General features: G+C 34.4%; 1 protein-coding gene across 1 annotated transcript; it reads left to right on the top strand.

Moving 5' to 3' along the window:
* The first annotated feature begins 14,074 nt into the window (after positions 1 to 14,074).
* Positions 14,075 to 15,973, top strand: LOC129220583 (gastrula zinc finger protein XlCGF57.1-like). Its single transcript, XM_054855015.1, has 2 exons — positions 14,075 to 15,511; positions 15,581 to 15,973. Exons 1-2 carry the CDS (start codon positions 14,399 to 14,401, stop codon positions 15,971 to 15,973), a joined length of 1,506 nt encoding a protein of 501 aa, XP_054710990.1. The 5' UTR covers positions 14,075 to 14,398.
* Positions 15,974 to 21,415: the final 5,442 nt, after the last annotated feature.

Genomic DNA, 21,415 nt, shown 5'->3' with positions numbered 1-21,415 from the left:
ATATGCTGACCCTCCTTTTGTCTTTATGTTCATAGTTTACTCGATCGATGGTGCCAAGCAGTTGTGCTTACGTTTTGTAATCATAAAGTACATATTTCTTTATCTAAGTTGCGTTGATTTCAATTCGCTAATAATTCCATGGACTAAGTAGAAAGTTCAAGGAATTCTATAAGTACTTTCTAAAAAACTTTTCTTTCTTCCGAAGTTGCTTTCCAGGATCCCAGGAATGAAGAATCTGTACAGAGTACACACCCTGTTATTAGTGACCTATGCCCTGAATCAAAGTGATATTCTATTTCAATGACGCAAAGAGAAAAAAGTTTTTTTTTGGAGGGGTGGGGGCAAAGGCAAAGAAAAGAAAAATTTATATCTGGTAGAAAAGGGGGGTCCGGGGGCACTCCTCCGGAAAAACTTTAAAACTAGTAGCTTTAAAACACAATTTTATACTTTCTTCGCTGATGTTTGGGAGACAAAAGGTCTCAGTGGAATTTCTAGAAATTGAAGCTTCAAAAACTCGATTACAGGCCATATTTATCGACGTAAGGGTAACTGAGGGAGCTCAAGGACTGTCCCCGATGGATTTTTTTCTTACAGGTCGAAATCAATACCTCCGCCCCCCAGTTTTCGACATTGAAGTTTCGAAAACGCAACTTTAGACAAATGTTGAAGATTTTGCAGGAAGGAGGTTCTTAACTTCTGAAGCTCTTCCTGGTAAAATTTTCAAAATTATGATGCTCAAAACTAAAGCAATGTTTTATATTCAGGGGCAAGTCCACTTAAATTTCTTGTAAGTGTAGTTTAAAAACCTAATCGCTTATGATATTAGAGAAAGGTGGTATAGGGACCCTTGCCAGAATATATTATTCAAGTTTTAAAAACGCGATTGTAAGGCCATAATTTGGTAGTTTTTGGGCCAGTAATTTTTCGAAATTAAAGCTCCAAAAATGCAATTTTAAGTGATTTTTGATGTAGTTCAGTATTTGGGGGTTTTCCCCTCGCGAAATTGAAGACTTGAAAATGAAACTTCAGAGAGAGAGAGAGAGATGCTCCATAATGCTTCCGGAGTATGTATGTGTGGGGGGGGGGATCCATTTTGAACACTTTCTTATTTTCAGGCTTTAGTTACATAGGGGAAAAAAAGAGAGGAAATAGATCGGAGTGGGGGGAGGGGTGGAATTAGCTGACCAATAAGCTGTTACTTTTGAATATTTTTAATTAAAAGATTTATTTTTAAAAGAAATTAAGATTTCCCCCTAAGATTACTATTAATTTCTAAAAATCACTTTGTTTTCCAAAGACGTGTTCTTTTCTTCTCATCAATAATAAAGAATAGTTTTGAAAAACATTCTACTCAGCATTCTGAGAGGGGGAAAGGCTGTGAGCCGCCTCTCCCTCCCCCACTGTCCTATTTTGACCCGTCAATTACATCTGTTGGCTGTTCATTGACGTGAGCGCCAGTTGAAGGATTGAAAGTAAATTTCGCTTTCAAAAAAACTTTGGAAATGCAGCAACATTTCCGCTCTTTCTCGAAAACACTCATTTTGTGGACATCTAATCCTAGTTTACTACCTAAATTTAGTAAACTAGGATTACATGCCTATATATATTGGACGGGGGGGGGGGGTTAGAGGTTCAACATCACTTGGGATCAGGTACGCGCACAGCAGCCTCTTCTGAGCTTCAGATTGCGCCGCTATGGTGCAGTTTAAAAACAGATAAACTATAGGTTGAAATTACTAATTGTTGGTTGAAGTCAATGGTACAACTTTTGCACATAAATTATAACAATTGCATTGATAATACGCGAATTACATTTTATTATTGTTTGAAAATAAGGTATAGATCATTTGAAAAACAATTAAAAAAAATCCTTTGCTTAAAAACTAGGGGGGCAAAATAATAACTCTGCCCCTGGTTCAAAAAAGTAAGGGGGCACTTGCCCCCCCCCCAGTGCCCCCCCCCCCTAGTTTACGCCAATGCTGTCGGTGCAATGGGGCCTCCTGAACACAGGCGCGTCACTGACATTCGTTCACAATTTCTTAGACGTTACTTTTTTCTTTCTTTTTTTTTAAAAATATACTAAAGGAGCTCCAGCTCCAGCCCCCGGAGATTGCTATGCAATCTTTTTTGGTTTGCAGGTATTCATATTGTCTTTTCAAAAAATCAGTTTAAAATACCTGTTACGATTAGAACAAGATGAAATTCTTGCTCTCCTCCAGTAAAAATAGAGTTTAAGAAACGAGCTTCTTTTAATAAAAACAAATAAAAATTCCGCTCCCACACTAACAAAAAGGAACTTAATTTCACACCTTTTCCCATAAGCCAGATTACTTCAGCCTTTCTGTGTGACGTTGTTATCGCCAGCTGAGTAGACTACAAAAAATTGTAGCTCTCATTTGGTAACTTCCGGTTTCCCTGAAGTAGTTTTGCCGAACTTGGAGGAAACAGTGAACTGTTGAGTCACTCAAATAATAGCTAAACCGCACATAACTTTTAAGTTACATGTGACCGCCCCAGAGCCCGAACTATGGCTAACTTATAAGCAAATATCGTTACAGCAGCCAGAGACTGCTGTTCTGCTCTTGTTTGCGCTTTACAATCAGGAAAAAACAACAGAGCTGAAGATTAAAACAAAAATTTATGAAGAAGCTGAGTTTATATTCACACTGGCAGCTGAAGATGAAATCAAGCGAATCCTATGAAAACTCCAGCCGTAATTAAGTATCAAACTATTTTTCTTAATACTTGTCTTATGAAAAAATACTTATTTAAATATAATTCAAGATTTTTTGGTCTCTCTCGAACCCAAAAATTACTTTTGATATTATAAAATAATCTTACATAATTAAAAACTGAGCGTATCTTTGTATGTACCTATGTATGTACACTATATGATTAAAAGTATTGGGACACTTTCAAAAATTCACATTTTTAAGGATTTCTCAAGAAATAAGAAATCAATTGCTTTGAAACTTTTGTCACATAACAGGTGCACTCCAACTGTCAATTTCCATTAAAAATTATGTCACCCTTGCGTTTCGGGGGTCCGTAACAAATTGAGGAAAACAAAAATGTTTTTTGTCATTATTCATCGTAAATTACTCAGAATAAGCTGTAAACTTCGGAAATTAGTTGGCTTATTATGTACAATAACATTTTGTACTTTTGAAAAGGTATCACTGATTTTCACGAAAATATAAGGATTTCTTTCAAAACTACAAGTTTTATTTGAAGGTTTCTGGCTCATGACACGAAAAATTTTCTATCAAAGCTTACGAAAGTTTGACAGCAAACAAGAAAAGCATAATACTAAAATTTGAAATTAAAATGTTGGACATTTAAAGCAATTAATTTATCACTGCGCATGCGCGAAAGATAGCAATTTATAACTTTCATTATTTAATACCTAACTAGATTCCTGAACTCATAAAAAAAATTCCAGTTCAATATCTCAAAAATTTAGAAAGAAATTTCGAACTGTCAGCAAACTAATGAGCCGGATTTGAATAACTCTTGAATAGGCTACGAATAGTGAAAGGGTCGTTCCCAAATAAGCTGTTTGTATGTATCATGAATCACAATGAACGATTGCAAGCAAATGTAAGAAACTTGCGAACGACCCCTCACGGTTCGTCGCTTACCCAAGAATTATTGAAATTCGCCTCATTAGATCGCTGATAACTTTCTGAATTTTTAAGATATTGAACTAGAATTTTTTTATGAGTTGACGAAGTTAGTTAGGTTTTATATTATGAAAGTTTTAAACTGCTATCTGTCGCGCAAGTGCAGTGAAAAATTGCTTTAAATGTTCATATTTTATCGAATTTTAAACATTTTTATTTGAAATTTTAGTATTGTATTTCTCTTGTATACTGTCAAGTTTTCTGAAAGTTTCGTAAGCTTTGATCAAAAACTTTACATGTTATGAGCCAAAAACCTTCAAATAAAATTTGTAGTTTTGAAAGAAATACTTATATTTTCGTGAATATCAGTGATAGCTTCTCAAAAGAAAAATGATTCTACATAGTAAGCTAACTATATTTTTTTTTTTTTTTTTGAAATTTCCAGCTTATTCTCAGAAATTTACGATGAATGATGACCAAAAAAAGTTTTTTTTTCGCTTTCTTCTATTTATTAGTAACCCCCGAAACGCAAGGGTGGTAATTTTTATTGCAAAATTACAGCTGTAGCATACTTTTTGTTTGAGAAAAGTTTCAAAGCAATAGGTCTGCTATTTCTTGAGAAATCCTTAAAAATGGGAATTTTTGAAAGTGTCTTAATACTTTTGTCATTACGTTGTATGTCCAAGTTACTTCTCTCGAACGCCAGTGAACTGACCTTCGAACCAGGTATCGATAGATTCGTATTTCTCCCGTCTTTAAATTTGGCTATTTAACATCATCCTCCGATAATAATTTGCGGATAATACATTTCAAAACTATTAGTTATGACCCTTAAATTTCGACATAAAATCACTAGTTTTCGAAGGCTTTCCCCCATTTAAATTATTTTTCAGTGTTTCACCTCAGCTTTACGCAACAATGCTTTTATTAAAATTAGCTTGAAGAAACTCATTGAAAAGAGAAAGATGTGTTGTCATTTTTTTTCTCGAATATGAATAAATAAAATTCAAGCTTTTGATTTGAGGCTTTTCCTATAATCGGAGGATTGAAAATGTTTCTTTTTAACACGCTTTTATTAGCTTCACCTGTATGTATGTATGTATGTATCTTGTAACGGAATCTTGCAGCTCAAATTTCGCCCACTTCCTGCGGTCCGATTCTTTTAAAATTTGGCATGCGACCTCAGACCCGATGTCAATGCAATATTCTATAATCAAATGAATTAATTAACTCTTTTAATTGTTAGTTTCCTCCAATTTTAATCAATATTTTGGCATAAATCCTTTAATGTAAAAAAGGAAGAATTTAAAAAAAATACATTAAAAATTGCTCGCAAAATTATTTAAAAATATCTACAAAACCTTTATTTTTTCTGCATCAGACAAAATTTGTTCCAAGGTAATTAGAACATGAAATATAATTGTTTTCAACTAATTTCATGCCAAAATTTAGGTGAGCCTTCAATTGGAAAATTCATTGCTGATTAAACCATTGTTGAACAAAACTTTTATGCAAATTCATCTCAAATTTTCAAAGTAATATAAATATGATTTCCGAAAACATGCATCGATGACTCACAGTAGCTTCCCATCGGGGTGCCCTTGTCTTAGCTTTAAGATATTACCTCGCACTCGTTTTAAAATAATTTCGTCGCTTGATAATTCTCCAACATAAGACTAAAAAACAGAAAAATAAAATAATAGTTTAAAAAACTAAAAAAAACAGGCTTTCGTAGCAAAATGAACTAAAAAGTGAAAAATAATCTTTGGATGATAGTAGTTGACCAATCACTTAATTTAAATGTAATACAAAAAAGCGTGGGGGGCTTCTTATCAGTTGTCTTGAATTTCTTCCATTTGTTGTCCAAGCAAAAATGTAAATAGACAGCATCCAACGCTTTTTTGTATTACATTAAAATTAAGTGATTGGTCAACTACTATCATCCAAAGACTATTTTTCACTTTTTAGTTCATTTTGCTACGAAAGCGTGTTTTTTAGTTTTTCAAACTATTATTTTATTTGGTTATTTTTCCGCAATCTGTCGCAAAATTTTGAAGTTTGACCGCGAAGAGAAAGCGGATGACCTTGAAGCAAAACCTTATTTAATATCACTTGTAATAGGTAGAATCAGCCAGAAAACACCTAAAAGTAAGAGTCGTTCTCAATGAGCCTATCTATCACAAAATAATAACAATCAACCTATTACAAACGATACAAATGATGTTTTTGCTTCAAGGTTATCCGCCTTCTCTTCGCGGTCAAGCTTTACTCTTTTTTTTTTAATTTGCTCGTGCTTGATTCTTGAACACGCGTCACTTGACATAACTTTTATTTTCGAGGTGGACCATGCGAAGCAGGGAGCCGCAGCTAGTTAATATTAAAAGTCTGCAATTCTTACCCATTAAAACAGCTATTTTGAAAATAGAATTACAAAGCACAACTTTGGGATTATTTTCTTTTTTTTTTTTTTTTCAAAATTTATGACAGCCTCCAGGAAAAAAATCTATTCGCGTCTGTCATGCGTGCTACACAAAAGCTAATAATATTACTCACAAAAATACTAGAATGTATTAACAATCAAAAGATCTATAAAATTGGTGGCAAGCAAAGCCTAGAGATGGCAATCCATTACAGCAGACAATATTTCAAACTCATTTTTGGTCCTTATCTTAATGAGCACCATCATAAAAAACACCCTGTACTTATAACAAAATGTATTCTTTCTTGTGGTGCTTATGAAAAGTAAATGCAAGGTGACAAATTTTAGCTATAGCGCATTGAAAACTGGTTATTTTACATGAGAAGAATTTTGATAGCTTCTTCAGATGACAATACTTTTTACAAAATAAATATTTACGCTCTGCAACTGTAACACATTAAAGACAAGTAGGCGAAATTAGGGAGGTTTGACCATTAGGGAGACCTGACCCATGAGTATTTTTTCCATGAAAAGAATATTTAGGGAATATTTTAGTTATATTATTGGTTGACCATAGTCACACAATATTATTTTGCAGGGGTAAGTCATTTTAGAATTATCAGTGGCTTTCAAGAAATACAGAGTTAATCGATACTGCATCGTAAAAGTTTGAAGATTTTGGAATTTTTGAGATTTTGACCTCCAGTTTTGAGGGAAATAAATTTTAAAAGTATACATGTTTTAGTCATTTTTCTAGCTATCTATTGACATAGAATCGTTTCATATAACTTTAATCTAAGTTGTTAAAAATTTAACAACTTAGTTTTGTTTAACAAATTAAACAAAAGAAATGTAACTAGGGAGACTTGACCCAAAATACTAATTTGATGTTTTTGCTTAATATGATGTTTTTTCAGAGAATTTTTATTTTTCAATGGATAATATATTGTGATTTAGGCCTAATGGCTTGATTTTATTGATCTAAGTTGCTAAAAAAAGGTACTTGGGAAGCTTTGATCCAAGCTACCTAGGGAGACTTGATCTAAAGAATAATTTGATTATTTTCGATGAATTTTTGTTTATGAATAGCTGAAATATTTGACTTAGACCTTAATGATTTGCTTTTATTTGCAACAACTTTAATGTTGTAAATATGAAGGAGGATTTTTTTTTTTACTTAATGAATAACTAAAATAGTTCGGTTTAATATTTTGTTTTATTTGACAAATAACTAAAATACTAATGATATTTAAGCCCAGTGATTTGTTTCTTAAAAAAATAACTGAAATATTGCTTAGGTCTTAGCTGATGAAGTTTTGAATTAGACTTCTGCTTATGTGCAATACGATTAGTTTTTAAAAAATCTGTAACACTTTATCTAACGAGTGAACAGTTGTTCATTCACTGTAAGTATCGCTTATTAAAGCAAAAAAACATCATCAAACCTGCGTTTTTGATTTCAATATCTATGAGTCTTCTTACATTCATAAGGGGGTCATGTCTCCCTAGGGGTTGGGTCAAGTCTCCCTTAGGGCTCGACCGATGGCATTTTTTGGCCGATGGGCCGATGCCGATTGTTGGCCGATTGTTCAAGGATGGCCGATAGTTTTCCTCCAAATGGCCGATTGCCGATGGCCGATGCCGTTGGCCGATGGCAAAAAAAAAAAAAAAAAAATCAAACAGAAATAAATTTATAAAATTATCAGGGATTTAAAGGATCATTGATTCATTTCACTTTACTTCCTTTCTACGAATAAGGAATTGTAATCACAAAAAAAAAAAAAAAATCAGATTTTGACCTAAATTTCTATTTTACGATCACCCAATTTAAACTTCACAAGATTTTTCGGCACATCTGTACATGCATATGTACCTAAGAACATATAGATGACCGAAATATCCATTTTGAATGTCTCCTCAGTTAATTATAGCAAATTCTCTTGTGACCTCTTCATGCGCGTAAACTTGCGTCACTCAAAAACGTTATGAAATAGTAAGTTGAAAACTCATACGTAAGTAGTATGATCTAAAAGTTCGAGGACAAGTTGTATAAAACCTTACCCTGAATAGTTCACATTACCGAAGCACATCTATCTACAAATAGTCACCTTGAACGATTATCCACTTCTGCCAACGTTCGTATAGCTTTTAGAAGCACTCCTGAAAGACATTTTTCGCAACCTCCTGTAAGGCCTCTTGCGCTGCTGCTTTAACTTCATCGTGGGGAAGAAGGCGACTTTCATGTTGAGGATGCACGATTCGATTGGTCAATACTCTGATATGTCAAACAAATAACGTAACGTTTCATCGGACTTAGCTCCGTGTGACTTTTACCTGTTCCCAGCAAAAAAACATTTCCATGGACGCCGCTTTCTTCCGTCAGGAGAAGATAAAGCTGCATCATAGAAGGCTCACCGAAAAATGGCTTCCAGGAGTGTTTCCAAAAGCTATATGAACACTGGCAGAAGTACATAGTCCCTCAAGGTAATCCTTTGAAGGTGGATGTGCTTCGGTAATGTGAACTATTCTGGGTAAGGTTTTATACAGCTTGTCCCCGAACTTTTGGATCGTACTACGTACATCTTTATAGGGTGTAGCTATGCTTCTCCTTTTTTGACTGCTGTATGATGAAAGAAAAAGAACAACAGCGGGGAAAAAAAAAGAAAGAAAGAAAGAAAAGAAAGAAAAAAGGAAGAAAAACAAAGAGATTGTTTAATAACCAATTGATTTGTTTTTTTTTTTTTTTTTTTAATTGAACGTTTACTAAGATTTCAGTAATATTGTACTAATGTGAGGATTTAGATACATTAAACATAGTTAAAAAATATTAAATTTTGTTGATTAATCATTAAAAAACTAAGAGTAAAACTATGAAACCGTCAACAAACTACGCAATTAAATTGGAAAGATTGCACGTAGACATTTTTTACTCATCATAACTAAACTCATTACTAAATCATAACACTTATTTACATTATACTTATTACATTATACTTATTTAAAATTTATGAATAGAAAAGTTTGCATTTTTCATAAAAGCTATATCAGTGACATAAATTTTGCTGAAAAAAAAAAAAGTCATGAAAAGAGCGATGTTTTTAAAACGCAGCTATAATAAACAATCTCAATATTTACACCAAGTTAATAACTGAATACATATACTACTTGATCTGATGTTTGCACACATAATTTTGAACAATTTGATTGTTTAATCTTTTATGAAGCTTTACTAAAAAGTTCAAATTAAAATTTTTCAATTTAACAATAATTTTCTGAAATTTAAAAAATTGCATAATAGAAAAGCCTTGAAACTTTTCTATAAAAAACGAAAATAACTTATTCATTGATTTTATATAAATACATAAAAATAGTTACTTACAACAAAAAAAATCGATCGCCATTAATGATGCAAAAAAGATGGCGCATTGCGAAATATAGATCAAACAAGTATGAGAAATATGCAAAATGACATTTCTTGACCAAAATAAATAATTGCTAAATATTTAAGAAATGCTTGAAAACTCGAGAGAGGGTTGGGGGGGGGGGGTCACTCTCTGATTTTGGAGTAATTCACACTTCGGCCCCAACCTCTGCCTAAATTTTTTAGTAAAAAAACCGCTAAAACCAACGCCTCGGAAGAGTTTCTGAATCTATTTCAGCACTTCCGAAGAAAAAATTAAAAAGTCCTTTCGATTTCCGAATTATGTCACCATTCTAAACATCTTTAACCAATTTCTTACATTAATGCTCTAAATTCTTTGTAAACAATAGATAAAGTTTGAGAAAAAAAATCTCTAATTTTATGAATGGTGTTAGTTTTACTTTACAACTCAAAAGTAAAACTAGAGTTTAGTTTTAGAAATTGAGGGAGTAGGAGGATGAGCACGCAAGTGTTCTCGGAAATTCAAAAAATAGTCGTAAAAAGTTCAAAACAAGCATTGATCGAGTCCTAGTCTCCCTAGCTATAGGGATGCTTGACTCACATTTGCAGACTTAATAAATATAATTTTTTTGTACCAGTTCTACGTAGAATTATGCTATTATTTTTATCCATAACAATGCTCAAAATAGAAACTATTTATGCATAATTTTTTATTTTGTTCTTGCTATTCTAAAAAAAAAATTGGATCAAGTCTCCCCTATTATGAGAATGAAATTACGAAGAACGCGCTTTTAAAATACTTTGACTCAAATTATCTGATAACCTAAAATCCAGGAAAAATTTCCCCACTGCATTTCGTCACGAGTTTGAATGTGGGACACACAAAACTTAATTAACTTAAACTCGCAAAAATACAAACAACCAAGTGACTCTAAAAGTTTAGCACCCCCCAAGTGTTAAGACCCTAAAATTTCAGTTCTCCAGCGTAATAAAATTTTCTGCAAGCTTAGCCAAAACTTAGCTTTTTTGCAGAGCTACTCATTTAATAAAATTTCGAATCGCGACAACACTATGACTGGATCACTTTTGCTGGAACAACCCTATACCATCGTGTTTGTAATATTTAACCTACATTTTTAATACATATAACTTATTTGGTAACTCGTGAAGGGTAATTTACTCCTTTTTGGCCACCTTTTAGCCCGACAACACTGACTAGTTCACCTGAAATAGGTAGACAACTGTACATAAGAGTTTCATTTACAAATTTTACTCACCAGCATTTATTATACAATTTTTGAAAACTCAATGGGGGTAAATTATTAATTTTTAAGCACTTTAGCCTCATGCAACACTGCTTAGGGAGCGTTTTACTCTTCATTTATGACAGCAATTTTCGGAAACTCTGTGAGGGAAAATTATGTCATCTTTCGGCATCTTTTAGTCCCCGACAACCTTGATTACGGACCTGAAAAAGGTAGACTAGAGTCCCTTTACAGGGACTCTACCATACCTAGCAACATTTATTTCTCGACTAAAATCCATCTGAGTTCTGGCACTAATGTCAATAATACTTTAAGGATTATCTAACTATATTAAGCACATTATTAAAGGAAAAGACAATGAAATTTAGAGACGAAACAAATTTTATTTTCGTCCAGATAAATTACAACAGAGTAGTTCTGTACACAAAAGATCAAAGCAGTGGACGATCTTTATCTTTGGTGGAAATAACAAACTAGGCAATATATGAAGTTTAAAAAGTTTTCTTTCAAAAGATCGGACAGCTAATCGGTCAGATTTGGCTTTGCTTACTCATCGGCTGGATTACAGTAACGTGGTGGCTTGGCGACTTTGGCTATAAACAATAGAGTTGCGTGATCATTTGTTTACATTTTAAAGCTACTGTTAATATAATTTATTGCACTTTTTGTTTATTTGGCCGGCGAAATATTTCAAATTGCAAAGAATTGTTTTTCGTTTTTAAAGAGTTTTTAGTCATTTTAGTTGAAGAATGTGTTTATTTTACATCGGAAGGGAGGGGGGGGAGAGAATGAGTGATTTTCGCTTATTCAGAGAACTGTTTTTACCTTTATCATTTTTCTAAACGATATTCTTTCGATTGTTTTATTCTTTTTCATGGGCCGAGGTGGCCTGATCGGTAAGGCATTGGACTTGGGGCCGGAGGGTCCCGGGTTCGATCCTCGCTGGTCGAAGATCCACCGTCGTCATTAATGGTGACTGGGCGACGATAAATATGCTCGTGGTCACAATGTCCTCCAAGTGAAACGATACCTCTGGGGGTGCCAGACCAGAAAGTTATTCGGCCTCTGGTCTGGTTCAAAATTATCGAACTGTCCGTAGATGGTGCTGCCATCTATCGTGTTGTCTGAGCCAAAACGGACTTCCACCTAGAAATAGGCACTCGATTAAACGGAAGCCGTAACTTCTCTGCCTTAAATCGAGCAGCGTTGCTGCTCGGGTTCCCGAGTGGCATATGTAACAACAACATTCTTTTTCATATGGGGAATGTTGCAGCGGGATTTCCCGTTTGTTCTAGATGGGTAGTTAGATTTTTACACTTAATGTCTGAAAACGCTTTTTACCCTTTGAATATGGCTGAAGGAACAAACCATCAAGTACGGGATAAAAAATTGCTCAGTGGGCATTAGATAAATCAAGTTGTAATAAATATACGCATTCAAAAGAAGTCATGCTTTGCCTATCAAGTTTGTTAAAATGGTAAAAATGGTAATTCTGTGCACTCTAGCAATTAACTATACTATAAAAATTTTTACTAAAAATATACGGAATTCAGAATTAGTTCTGAAAATAAAAAGCTGATTATAGCTCAAATTGCCGACTGAGGCAGCTAGGGGTACCCCAAAGGGAGGTCCTTGTGACCTCCCGGAATGTTGTCATTCGGCATATTTTGTCTGACGTTCGGCAAATTTGGACCCATTATTGCAATTTTTAACTTTCCGAATGTCCCTTCTCATGTGTGCATTGCATATCATGCTTTCACATAATACACAAAGACATACGCCACTACAAACTATATACATGTTATTGATTCTTTCCTTTTTCATTGAAAGGAGAAAATGTGCGCATGTCAAACTGCATGTTATTTTCTCAAAAATTTTAAATCCAGAATCAATTGGAAAAGAAAAAAATGCCGACTCTAGCTTAATTTTCTCAGTGGGAGCTTATTGTCTTATTGTGTCGGGAAAATGAGCAGTCGTAAAGTAAGCATAGTGAGCAGTTGAAAAAAATGATCGTGTCTGCAATATGAATTTATCAGAATGAAAATGAAGCACTATCAAACATGGTATGCCCGCACAAACTATTCATATTTTATTCTTTTCTCCTGTCAGTGCTTATGCTTATTATTACTAAAAATATCTGTGTACATGTGTACTACATTTTCAAAAAATAAAACGTTTCGTGTATGCGGAAACTTAAAAGTCTGGTTTGCCCGATTCTGGTAAATTTGACGTTGGGCGGTGCCGTATTTACTTACACACCAATCGGTCAAAGCGCCCTGAAGATGACGCGCTAAAGAAAACAGTCCGCGAAAGAATGCCGAACAATCCTATTAGATGTGCATAGTGTGCGCAAAAAGCAAATGAATGTAAACGGAGTTTCCACTAAATATTTTCACTTACGCTAATAACCAAAAGGTTTGATATGTAACTTTGCATGAATTTGATGACTTTTTTTATTTTTTTTTATTTTTAAGTTAATGCTTTGAAATTCCGAAACATTAAAAATGCCGACTCAAAAACGGCGCTTAAAAATGGCGCCTACTTGACGGCGCCCAATTTTCCTAGACCGTGCAGTCTACGCGGTGTGATCGTTGCCTTGTTTCCGAACGCAACCTTAGTAGGTTAACCAGTCACTCTATTCGAACATACCCTAGTAGATGTCTTTTTTTTTTTTGAGCAATCACGATTGCTTTTATTGTTCTCATTTGACAGTCCTTGACGTTGGGATTATTTTTCAGCTTGGTCCAGCAGAACCACCGCCCACCGGCGCGGCGGCGGCACGGCTGCTCTGTTCCTGAGCACTGTCCCCCGGAATCCACTTCTGCTGGGTGGTGGCGTCCATGTCCTACACATGCATGCTCATACACACTCGCCAACGCGTGAGCGTCTTTACACACATACGCAGGCCTACGTGCACACACTTAAGCCTGCACACACACAACTATACACACATAACCACCCAGGAGGAGGGACATGCTTGGGGGGGGGGGGAGCCATTTCTAGAAACAATAACTCTAATGAGTAGGGTCTTGTCGCAACTCGTGATTGCGAAAAACATAATTTGAATTCAAAGTTTCAGAATTCAAATTAGATTTTTTTTTCTTTTTTTTTTTATAAAAGCATCTATGCGTTTCATAATCCCTCTTATTATGAAGAAAAGTGTTCCGACCAGCAAAGTGTCTTTTTTTTATTGTTTGTTTCTTGTTAACATGTTAATGAAGCAGACGAAGAACTAAATTATCACTCCTCCTGAATTAAATGAAACTGAAACTGCAACTGAATCGTAACCGAAAGCTCCACTTTTGTTCTCGGTTTCTTTCGGCTTTCAGCATGTTTTTTCGCTATTCGCATGGCGGCAAGCTGTGTTTACAATATTAGTGTAATGCGCATGATAGAGTGGTGTGTTAACTTTTGAAGAGATATCATCATCTATTTCAGGACATATAATTTTTTTTGAACGCAGTTTTTTGGCAGCTCGTCCTACAGCAATAACGTGAGTGAAAACTTGCTGTTTTAATTTTCTGGAGTGATGGTACGTTATAAATATTATTCAGGAAAACTGTTGCGGAGGAGAAAAATTATTTTATCTATGTATTCTTACTTAAAAAAAAACTCTTTATTTCGGAAAAGTTTTCAAATTTGTTGATGGCTGCTTAATTTTTTTAATAAGATGCTCATAACAATAGTAAAGTGAACACGTTTTTGCTAGATGGATAGCTGCTTGGTTATGAAGATGGGGAGTGCGATTCGTCGAAAAGAAATTCTGTTGCAGCGGCCTAAGTTTTATCCTTGCCCTGCTTGTGGACGGAAGTTCACTCAGCGCGCTCTTGAAATTCATCAAATATCCTGTTCGGAAAGAGAGGATTGTTCCTGTATCGCTTGCAACATTACTAAACAAGGAGTCTGGGATGGAGATGATTTGGAGGAGGAATGCTCATTTGAGTTGAGAATCAATGGCAGTTCTTCTTGTGGCAACTCAGAAAAGGTTAGACATGAGGATCATACAGATCAACTCCTAGTGAAAAAGACAAAGGATGATTCTAAGGTTGAATCGTTGGAGAGCAGAAAAATTGATGACCCTCCAGCAGATATGGAAGTGTTGGCCAATTCTGAAAATAAATATGTTTTACTGTGGTCTGACACTGCTGCACATCAACGAGCTGTGAATATTAAGTTGCATGCAAGTACTGAAGATCACGAAGGTGACGCCTGTAATCGTAAACTATTCTGTTGTGTATGCAAGGAGCATGTGTTCTGGGAATCGTATGGTTTACATGTTTTGCAGCACTGTAAGGTTACTGAAAATAAATATGTGACATGTCCCGAGTGCAGCACCACTTATTCTAAGCCAACCCTCTTCCTGATTCATTTTTATATCCATGTATCTACTCATCCCCTCGACTGTCCAGAATGTCGATGTAGTTACCCCAAATGTATTGACGCCACAAATCGGGCTATCGTTGAACACTGTTATGCGGAAAGTGCACCATTTCATTGTTACATATGCCTTAAGCACTTTGGACACTGTCAGACAGTCGTTAATCATATGAGATTGCATTCAAAAGAAATGCCTTTTGTATGTAAAGAGTGTAACCGTTCGTTTCGACAGATCGGAAACCTCCAACGTCACATGACCACGCATCGAGGAGAACGGCCCCACAAATGTCCGAACTGTTTTCGTTCATTCGCGGACCCTGCCACTCTGCGAAATCACGTGAGGGTTCATACCGGAGAAACTCCATACGTCTGTAACATCTGTAAAAGAGGGTTTTCCCAGGTTGGGAACCTAAAGAGACACATGGCTCTGCATTTGCAGAGAGATGCTGCGCTGTTATCAGACGATTCAAAAAGTAGCGCAGACGAGATAAATACAGAAGCTCAAAATGGCGAGGACAGTACATCAAAAATATCAAAGAAATTGGATGCAAGTCCTGAGGATCCAGATCCTGTGGTGGAGAACGGAAAGTCTGATTCGGACTCCGAAAAAGCAAAATCTGATGTTGAAAAAAAATTATCCGATACTACCAGTAGCAATATCACCACAAAAGTAAAACATCTGAATAATATTTTTCATAAACAACGAGTACGTAAGAAGAATGGGAAAATACGAGTCTTCCCTTGTCCTACGTGTGGGAAGGTGTACACCTGGCAACATGATCTCACCATTCATTTTCGAACTCACACAGGCGAAAAACCTTTTAAATGTGAATTTTGTGAAAAACGTTTTGCTCAGAGTGGTGCTGTAAATATTCATAAAGCCCGCCACCATTCTGATAAAGGGTGAAAGTTTTGTTACAAACGTGTTTTAATTACCTACCTCCTAAGTTCAAAAATCGCTGTACAATATGGTAACACTGGTTCTCAACTTTTCAGGCTCTGTGTCCCACTTTGGACACTCATGTGAGGTCACCCCATCCCCCTTCCCACCACCATATGTGGTCAATGGAAGTAGTACAATATACATTTGAAACTCAGACCAATTCTGATTGTTGGATAATAAATGAATATTTAGATAAGTTTGCTCACAAAATTTTATTTTACTACATGAGGTGAAGATTCCCTGTAGTAACACCATCTTCTGAATGTCATGTCAACCTTAGGGGTAGATTTGCTCTAAGTAACCCTAGGTATGAAAAATAAAGATTAGCTATTTGGCGACCCTTAGGGTAATGGGTGAAACTTTTATAAGGCTGCCCTGTATATTGGGGATTTTTTTAATTTGCAAAGACTAGACTTACTATAAGAAAAACTGGAAGAAATTAACTGGTATCCAGAACGGCAGTTAATCAAGATGCAATTTGATACTTTATCAGAGGTCAATTCAGCGGCAAATTGGGTTCGCTTTGCAGCATCTTCACAAAATTTTGAAGGTGTAAAAGCAGTCACTAGGTTTTATGTCTTAAAATTAGACCTTTCACAAAATTTCTTTTGTAAAAAGTTCTTTCTTTTTAAAACTCAATCAATTTGTCTGCACTCAAAACATCAGTTTAAAAAATCTCCAACTTTCAAGTTATTACTAGTGAAATCTTTTTGGCCTAAGGAAGTTCGTATTTGATTTCTGATAGCTAAAAATGCTGTACTTATTCATAAACCCCTATTCATAAAAAAGAAAAACATTCTCAAAAATTTAATTTTTTTCACAAAATGCCGACTTAAAAACAAAAACCTGGATCGACCTCTGTGTATAAGAAGCATATGTATTTATTAATGCTCATTCTCTGCCAGTAGCTATCCAAGTTGTTTTTCGGAATAGTAACGGCATTTTTTGTCCCCTCTTGAGTTGCAGAATATGAACAAAGAAGACAAAACACAATTTCCGAAGCATGTGAAGAGCTACAGGTATCTTAGACCACTACTTCTGACTGTACACCTGTTCTATTCACGTTTTGTGTCTGTAGAGCTCCTTTTGGGGTTTTGAGTAGACCTAATTAAGTTTCACCCATTTATTTAACAGCCTTCTACTAATTCCTTCCCTCTTTGATTTCATGTCCTGTTTGAATGTTAAATTTATTGTCTGCCTTGTGACTTTTGGGGTATTTTTATTATTTTTAAAATAATATCAACAATATTAAAATTACAAATATTTGAATAGTGAAGATATTTTTTACTAACTTTTGTGCTTAATTGAAATGAATTTTCTACTTATAATTTTGTTTAAATGTTCATGCATAGCATTAGACCCCAAATCTGAAACTCTTGGGACCCAGACCTTTCCATATTTTAGCTCCTGGGATCCAAATAGTGAAAAGTATTTTATTGTGCAATATTTAGCACATTTTTCAAATTTTGCTAAAAATCACTTTATTAATCACATTCATAATGAAAACAAACTCCAGAAAACTTATTAAAAAGGTTAGAGTTCATTGACAGTGGCCTATCAAATCTTTTTATTGTATGTATTATAAAATAAGCAGATCAAAGCATTAAATAAATCATATTTATGCCGAAAAATAACTTTTTATATTCGATCAATATGCTTCTTGTTGTATAGCTAGGGAAAAGATAAAAAAGTATAAAATAAAAGAGGATGCTAAAAGACTGCTGCATGATTATTATAGCAAAACATAAATATTATGCACCACTTGTGTCTTCGAAGAAGTATAAAAATACGATGTACTCGTATGTATTGTGTTTTCAACACGTATTGCCAAATATTAACGATTTTAAACATTTAAAATTACAAAAAAGATTTTTGGGATCTTCTAGATTTTGGATGAAATTGGGTTCCTTTTCTGTGCTCAAACTTTGCCACTCCCACAAATTTACCACCCCAGCCAAATGCTTTATCTTGCCTTCCCATGAGAACCAAATGCCATGCTTGTGTGGGCTTTTAGAAATTTATGTGTTATGTTTTTTTTTTTCACGTGAAATGTTATGAGAAAACTTTGAAATAAATGCATCATCTTGGTATCCTATATTTTAGAGTACAAACAAAAAGGAAAAAAAATAAGAATATTTTTTAGATGTTAACAGGCTCTGATATTGTCAGGGGCAGATCCAGAAAATTTCAAAAGGGTCAAGTATCAGTGGTCTGCATTGACCACTCCTTGAATCCGCTCTTGAATACTGTGGAAATGCTGGTTGCCAAGTTGCTGAATTGTAGGAATAAGTATATGACATATTTAGATCTCTGTTAAACCTTAAGCCAAATATAGATTTTTTTTAAGGAAACAAATTGCTAATGGTATTTATGATTAGTGTAGAAGCACTTATTTTCGCAAGGCTTTAAATTTTGCAACTTTCAAAAACCTGTTATTGTCACAAAAATGTAAGCCTCGCAAAATATTCTTTTTTTAAGATGTAATTCTATTCTATTTAAAATTCGCAAAATCACCATTATCTTCATTTGCGCGAAAAACTTAGTGCTTTTACAATATGCAGTAGCTAAATGTATTTATGTTGTAATGTGTTTTAATTTGTCTGAGAAGTTAATATTTTTAATGTAAATAATGAATTATTGCAAAATTACTTCCAAATGAATTGTTTTGATAATTTAATGTATAATGTCTAGTGATCATTGTATTATTTTAATTTTTTTATTTCCTTTTTATGAATTTATCTTCTGAATTTTATACTAAATCTTTTTCATTTTATGGAAGGACTAGGAAAGGGGAATCACTTGATATTGACTCTATGACAACCTGCTTCTTTCAGCTAGCATTAAAGGTACAAAACACAGCATTTATGATTATGCTTTTATATATACAGTGGAGTTAATGTATTGATTTCAGCCATATATTTTATTAAACAGGGGTATGTTCAATCACTTTTAAAAAAATTACAAGAACAATACTTTTATTAAAATAATATTTTAGTAAAAGTAACAGTGAAGTTGATGAAGACCCAAGTTTTAGTGATTCTTGAGAAAAAGTGTTGTTCTGGCATAAATGTGCAGAAGTAGAAGTTGGTCAATTTAATATATATATCTTATTATCTAATCTATATCTTAACTTATTACTAATTAGTTTAAGGATTAATAACATTATATTAATCTTTGAACTAAATAACACAAAACAGCAGAAGTTACTTACAGTTTTGAATAATACTTAGCATTAAATTGTGGCAAGTTGTTTTTGTAATGGGGACCAGTGTACCCTAGCGCCAGTTCAGTTTTGCATCTGCTTTACAAAGTTCTGTTTAAAAATTAATGAATTGAACATTTTCCAAACAATCTGTGATGATGAGATATTTATGAAACTCATGATAGAAAATCAAACTGCTCATTTAATTTTTTGACGGGATAAAAATTGAAAAGTAGGAAAGTGGACCAGCGTGCCCTGGCTCGCTCTATATTGCTAGCCCAACATTATAATTATTTTTATGTCATTGGCTGCAGGTCAGAATTTCTATTAAATATTTTTATCATTTTTTTGTCAAAAAGGGAAATTTGATGCTTCTTCTCTATATCAACAAATCAAATATCACGGACAGTAGACTGCTTGATGACTAAGCTCAAGCTCAATGAAATTATTTCCAAAACTTTTGTTTGATTTTAATGCAAGTAACTTAAAAATTTGCAAATGCTTTGACTACCATTCTATATGTTGTTGTTCACAACTAATGAAAAAGGAAAACAAAAACCAACCTAAGTCATTGAATTACAAGGAGGCAGGGGCGGACTGGCCACGTGTGAGATGTGGAAAATTCCACATGGGCCGTCCTTAACTCGGGCCGTTTTCTGTGCATTCAATGTGTACACGTACCGTTTTCCTCAATTTTATTTTTTAGAAAAAAGTTCTTAGATAGGCCGGCCGTTCTTGCGTCGAGTTCTGCAGCCAGAACTGCTCTTTTTTGGGTGCGGGAGGGGGGAGGGAGCGGAGGACGGCCGCTCCTTTTCCAACGGTCACTCTCAGGACGTTACCTTGTTCTTGCCTAACTATTACCTTATCTTGAAAACGAAACAATGTCTTTGTTGGGTGGTCTTCGTCCGAAGCGAAGCCTTCGGGGTTTATGGGTGTCTCTCGTATCTGTTCGGGATTGATGTTTCCTGGAATTCTGGTAAGGAGTTTTATTGGGGGTGGGGATCTTTTTTGTGGCCATCTGAGACGACCTGAGACTGTCTGGAAAAGATTACATTGAACCTTTTTCCAATGAAATAAGAAAAAAGCGCCATCTTAAGAATAGAATGTATAAGAGCAAAACGTCTGCTAAAAAGCTTTTTTTTTTTCCTTTTCATCCTTCGTTTTTTTGTTATGTTTTCCAGCACTTTGCAATAGATAGATCCATAACTTTCTCAACCAATTAGATAATTTTGAGATCTCCTCAATTTCTTCTCCGAGGGAAAAAAAGAGTTATTTGTTATACACCGTGTTGACTGCTCAATGTGATTGCATGTGTTTTAAATCCAACGGTGACAAGAATCTTTTTTAGGTAAGTTTAATATTTTTAATCATCATGTGTTTTTTAAATTTTTTTTTTTTTGTCATCAGCATTTTAAATAATAAGAACTTGAGCTATTGGTTATAATTATAACAAATTGACGGTGTTACACAAAAATGGGTCAACCCACCAAACAGTACTTTTGAGTAAATTGAGTTCTAAGCTGAACTTCATAGATGGCATATTAATTCAGAATTTGGCTTAAATCGCCTTTGTATCCCCGTAGTGTATCAGTTCATCTGCCAACCTATGTGAATAACTCATTGGTTTTTTGAAAATTTTTGTTGGATAACTCATTTTTGTATAACACCGTCCAATTCATCTATTTTCGTTTAGCAAAGATAAAATTCACAAAAGTACAAACAGTATAAATATTTAAAACAGTGATTTCCAACATTTTTTTTATCCGTCGCCCCAGTTACCTTTTTCCTTGAAAAAAGCAAATTTTAGAGCAACGTAAAATCGATATTAGGTATTTTTTGCATACAGTGAAACCTGTGTAATTTGACCACTCGCGGTGCAGTACTTTAGTGGTCAACTTAGACCGGTGGTCAACTCATAAAGGGCAGTAATGTTTTTTTGTCATTTTTCGCACCGTGTATTCATTTTTCGGGGAATTCACCTTTATTGCTCTTTCTGTTCAACTAACTTTCATTGTTTAACATTATTGAAAGTGAAACCATAATTAAAAATACTATTCAAATAGTTTTGTCATTTTTTCCTTGTTTTAAACTATATTAGACACCGTAGTTTTAGAAATTCCATATGTGCCAGCTAATTTTCTCTGGCTTTCTCCTTTTTCAATTCATTTTAATATTTCATACTTTTTATTAATTTCAAGTTCAAC

Source organism: Uloborus diversus, chromosome 4 (genome assembly GCF_026930045.1).
Source record: "Uloborus diversus isolate 005 chromosome 4, Udiv.v.3.1, whole genome shotgun sequence".
NCBI classification, from domain to species: Eukaryota; Metazoa; Arthropoda; class Arachnida; order Araneae; family Uloboridae; genus Uloborus; species Uloborus diversus.
This window is presented reverse-complemented; position numbering and strand designations above follow the sequence as displayed.

Coding starts and splice junctions, on each gene's coding strand:
- LOC129220583 (XM_054855015.1), top strand. CDS start 14,399: ATGGATAGCTGCTTGGTTATGAAGATGGGGAGTGCGATTCGTCGAAAA. Junction 15,512..15,580: donor CTCTGCATTTGCAGAGAGAT/GCTGCGCTGTTA, acceptor CAAAATGGCGAG/GACAGTACATCAAAAATATC.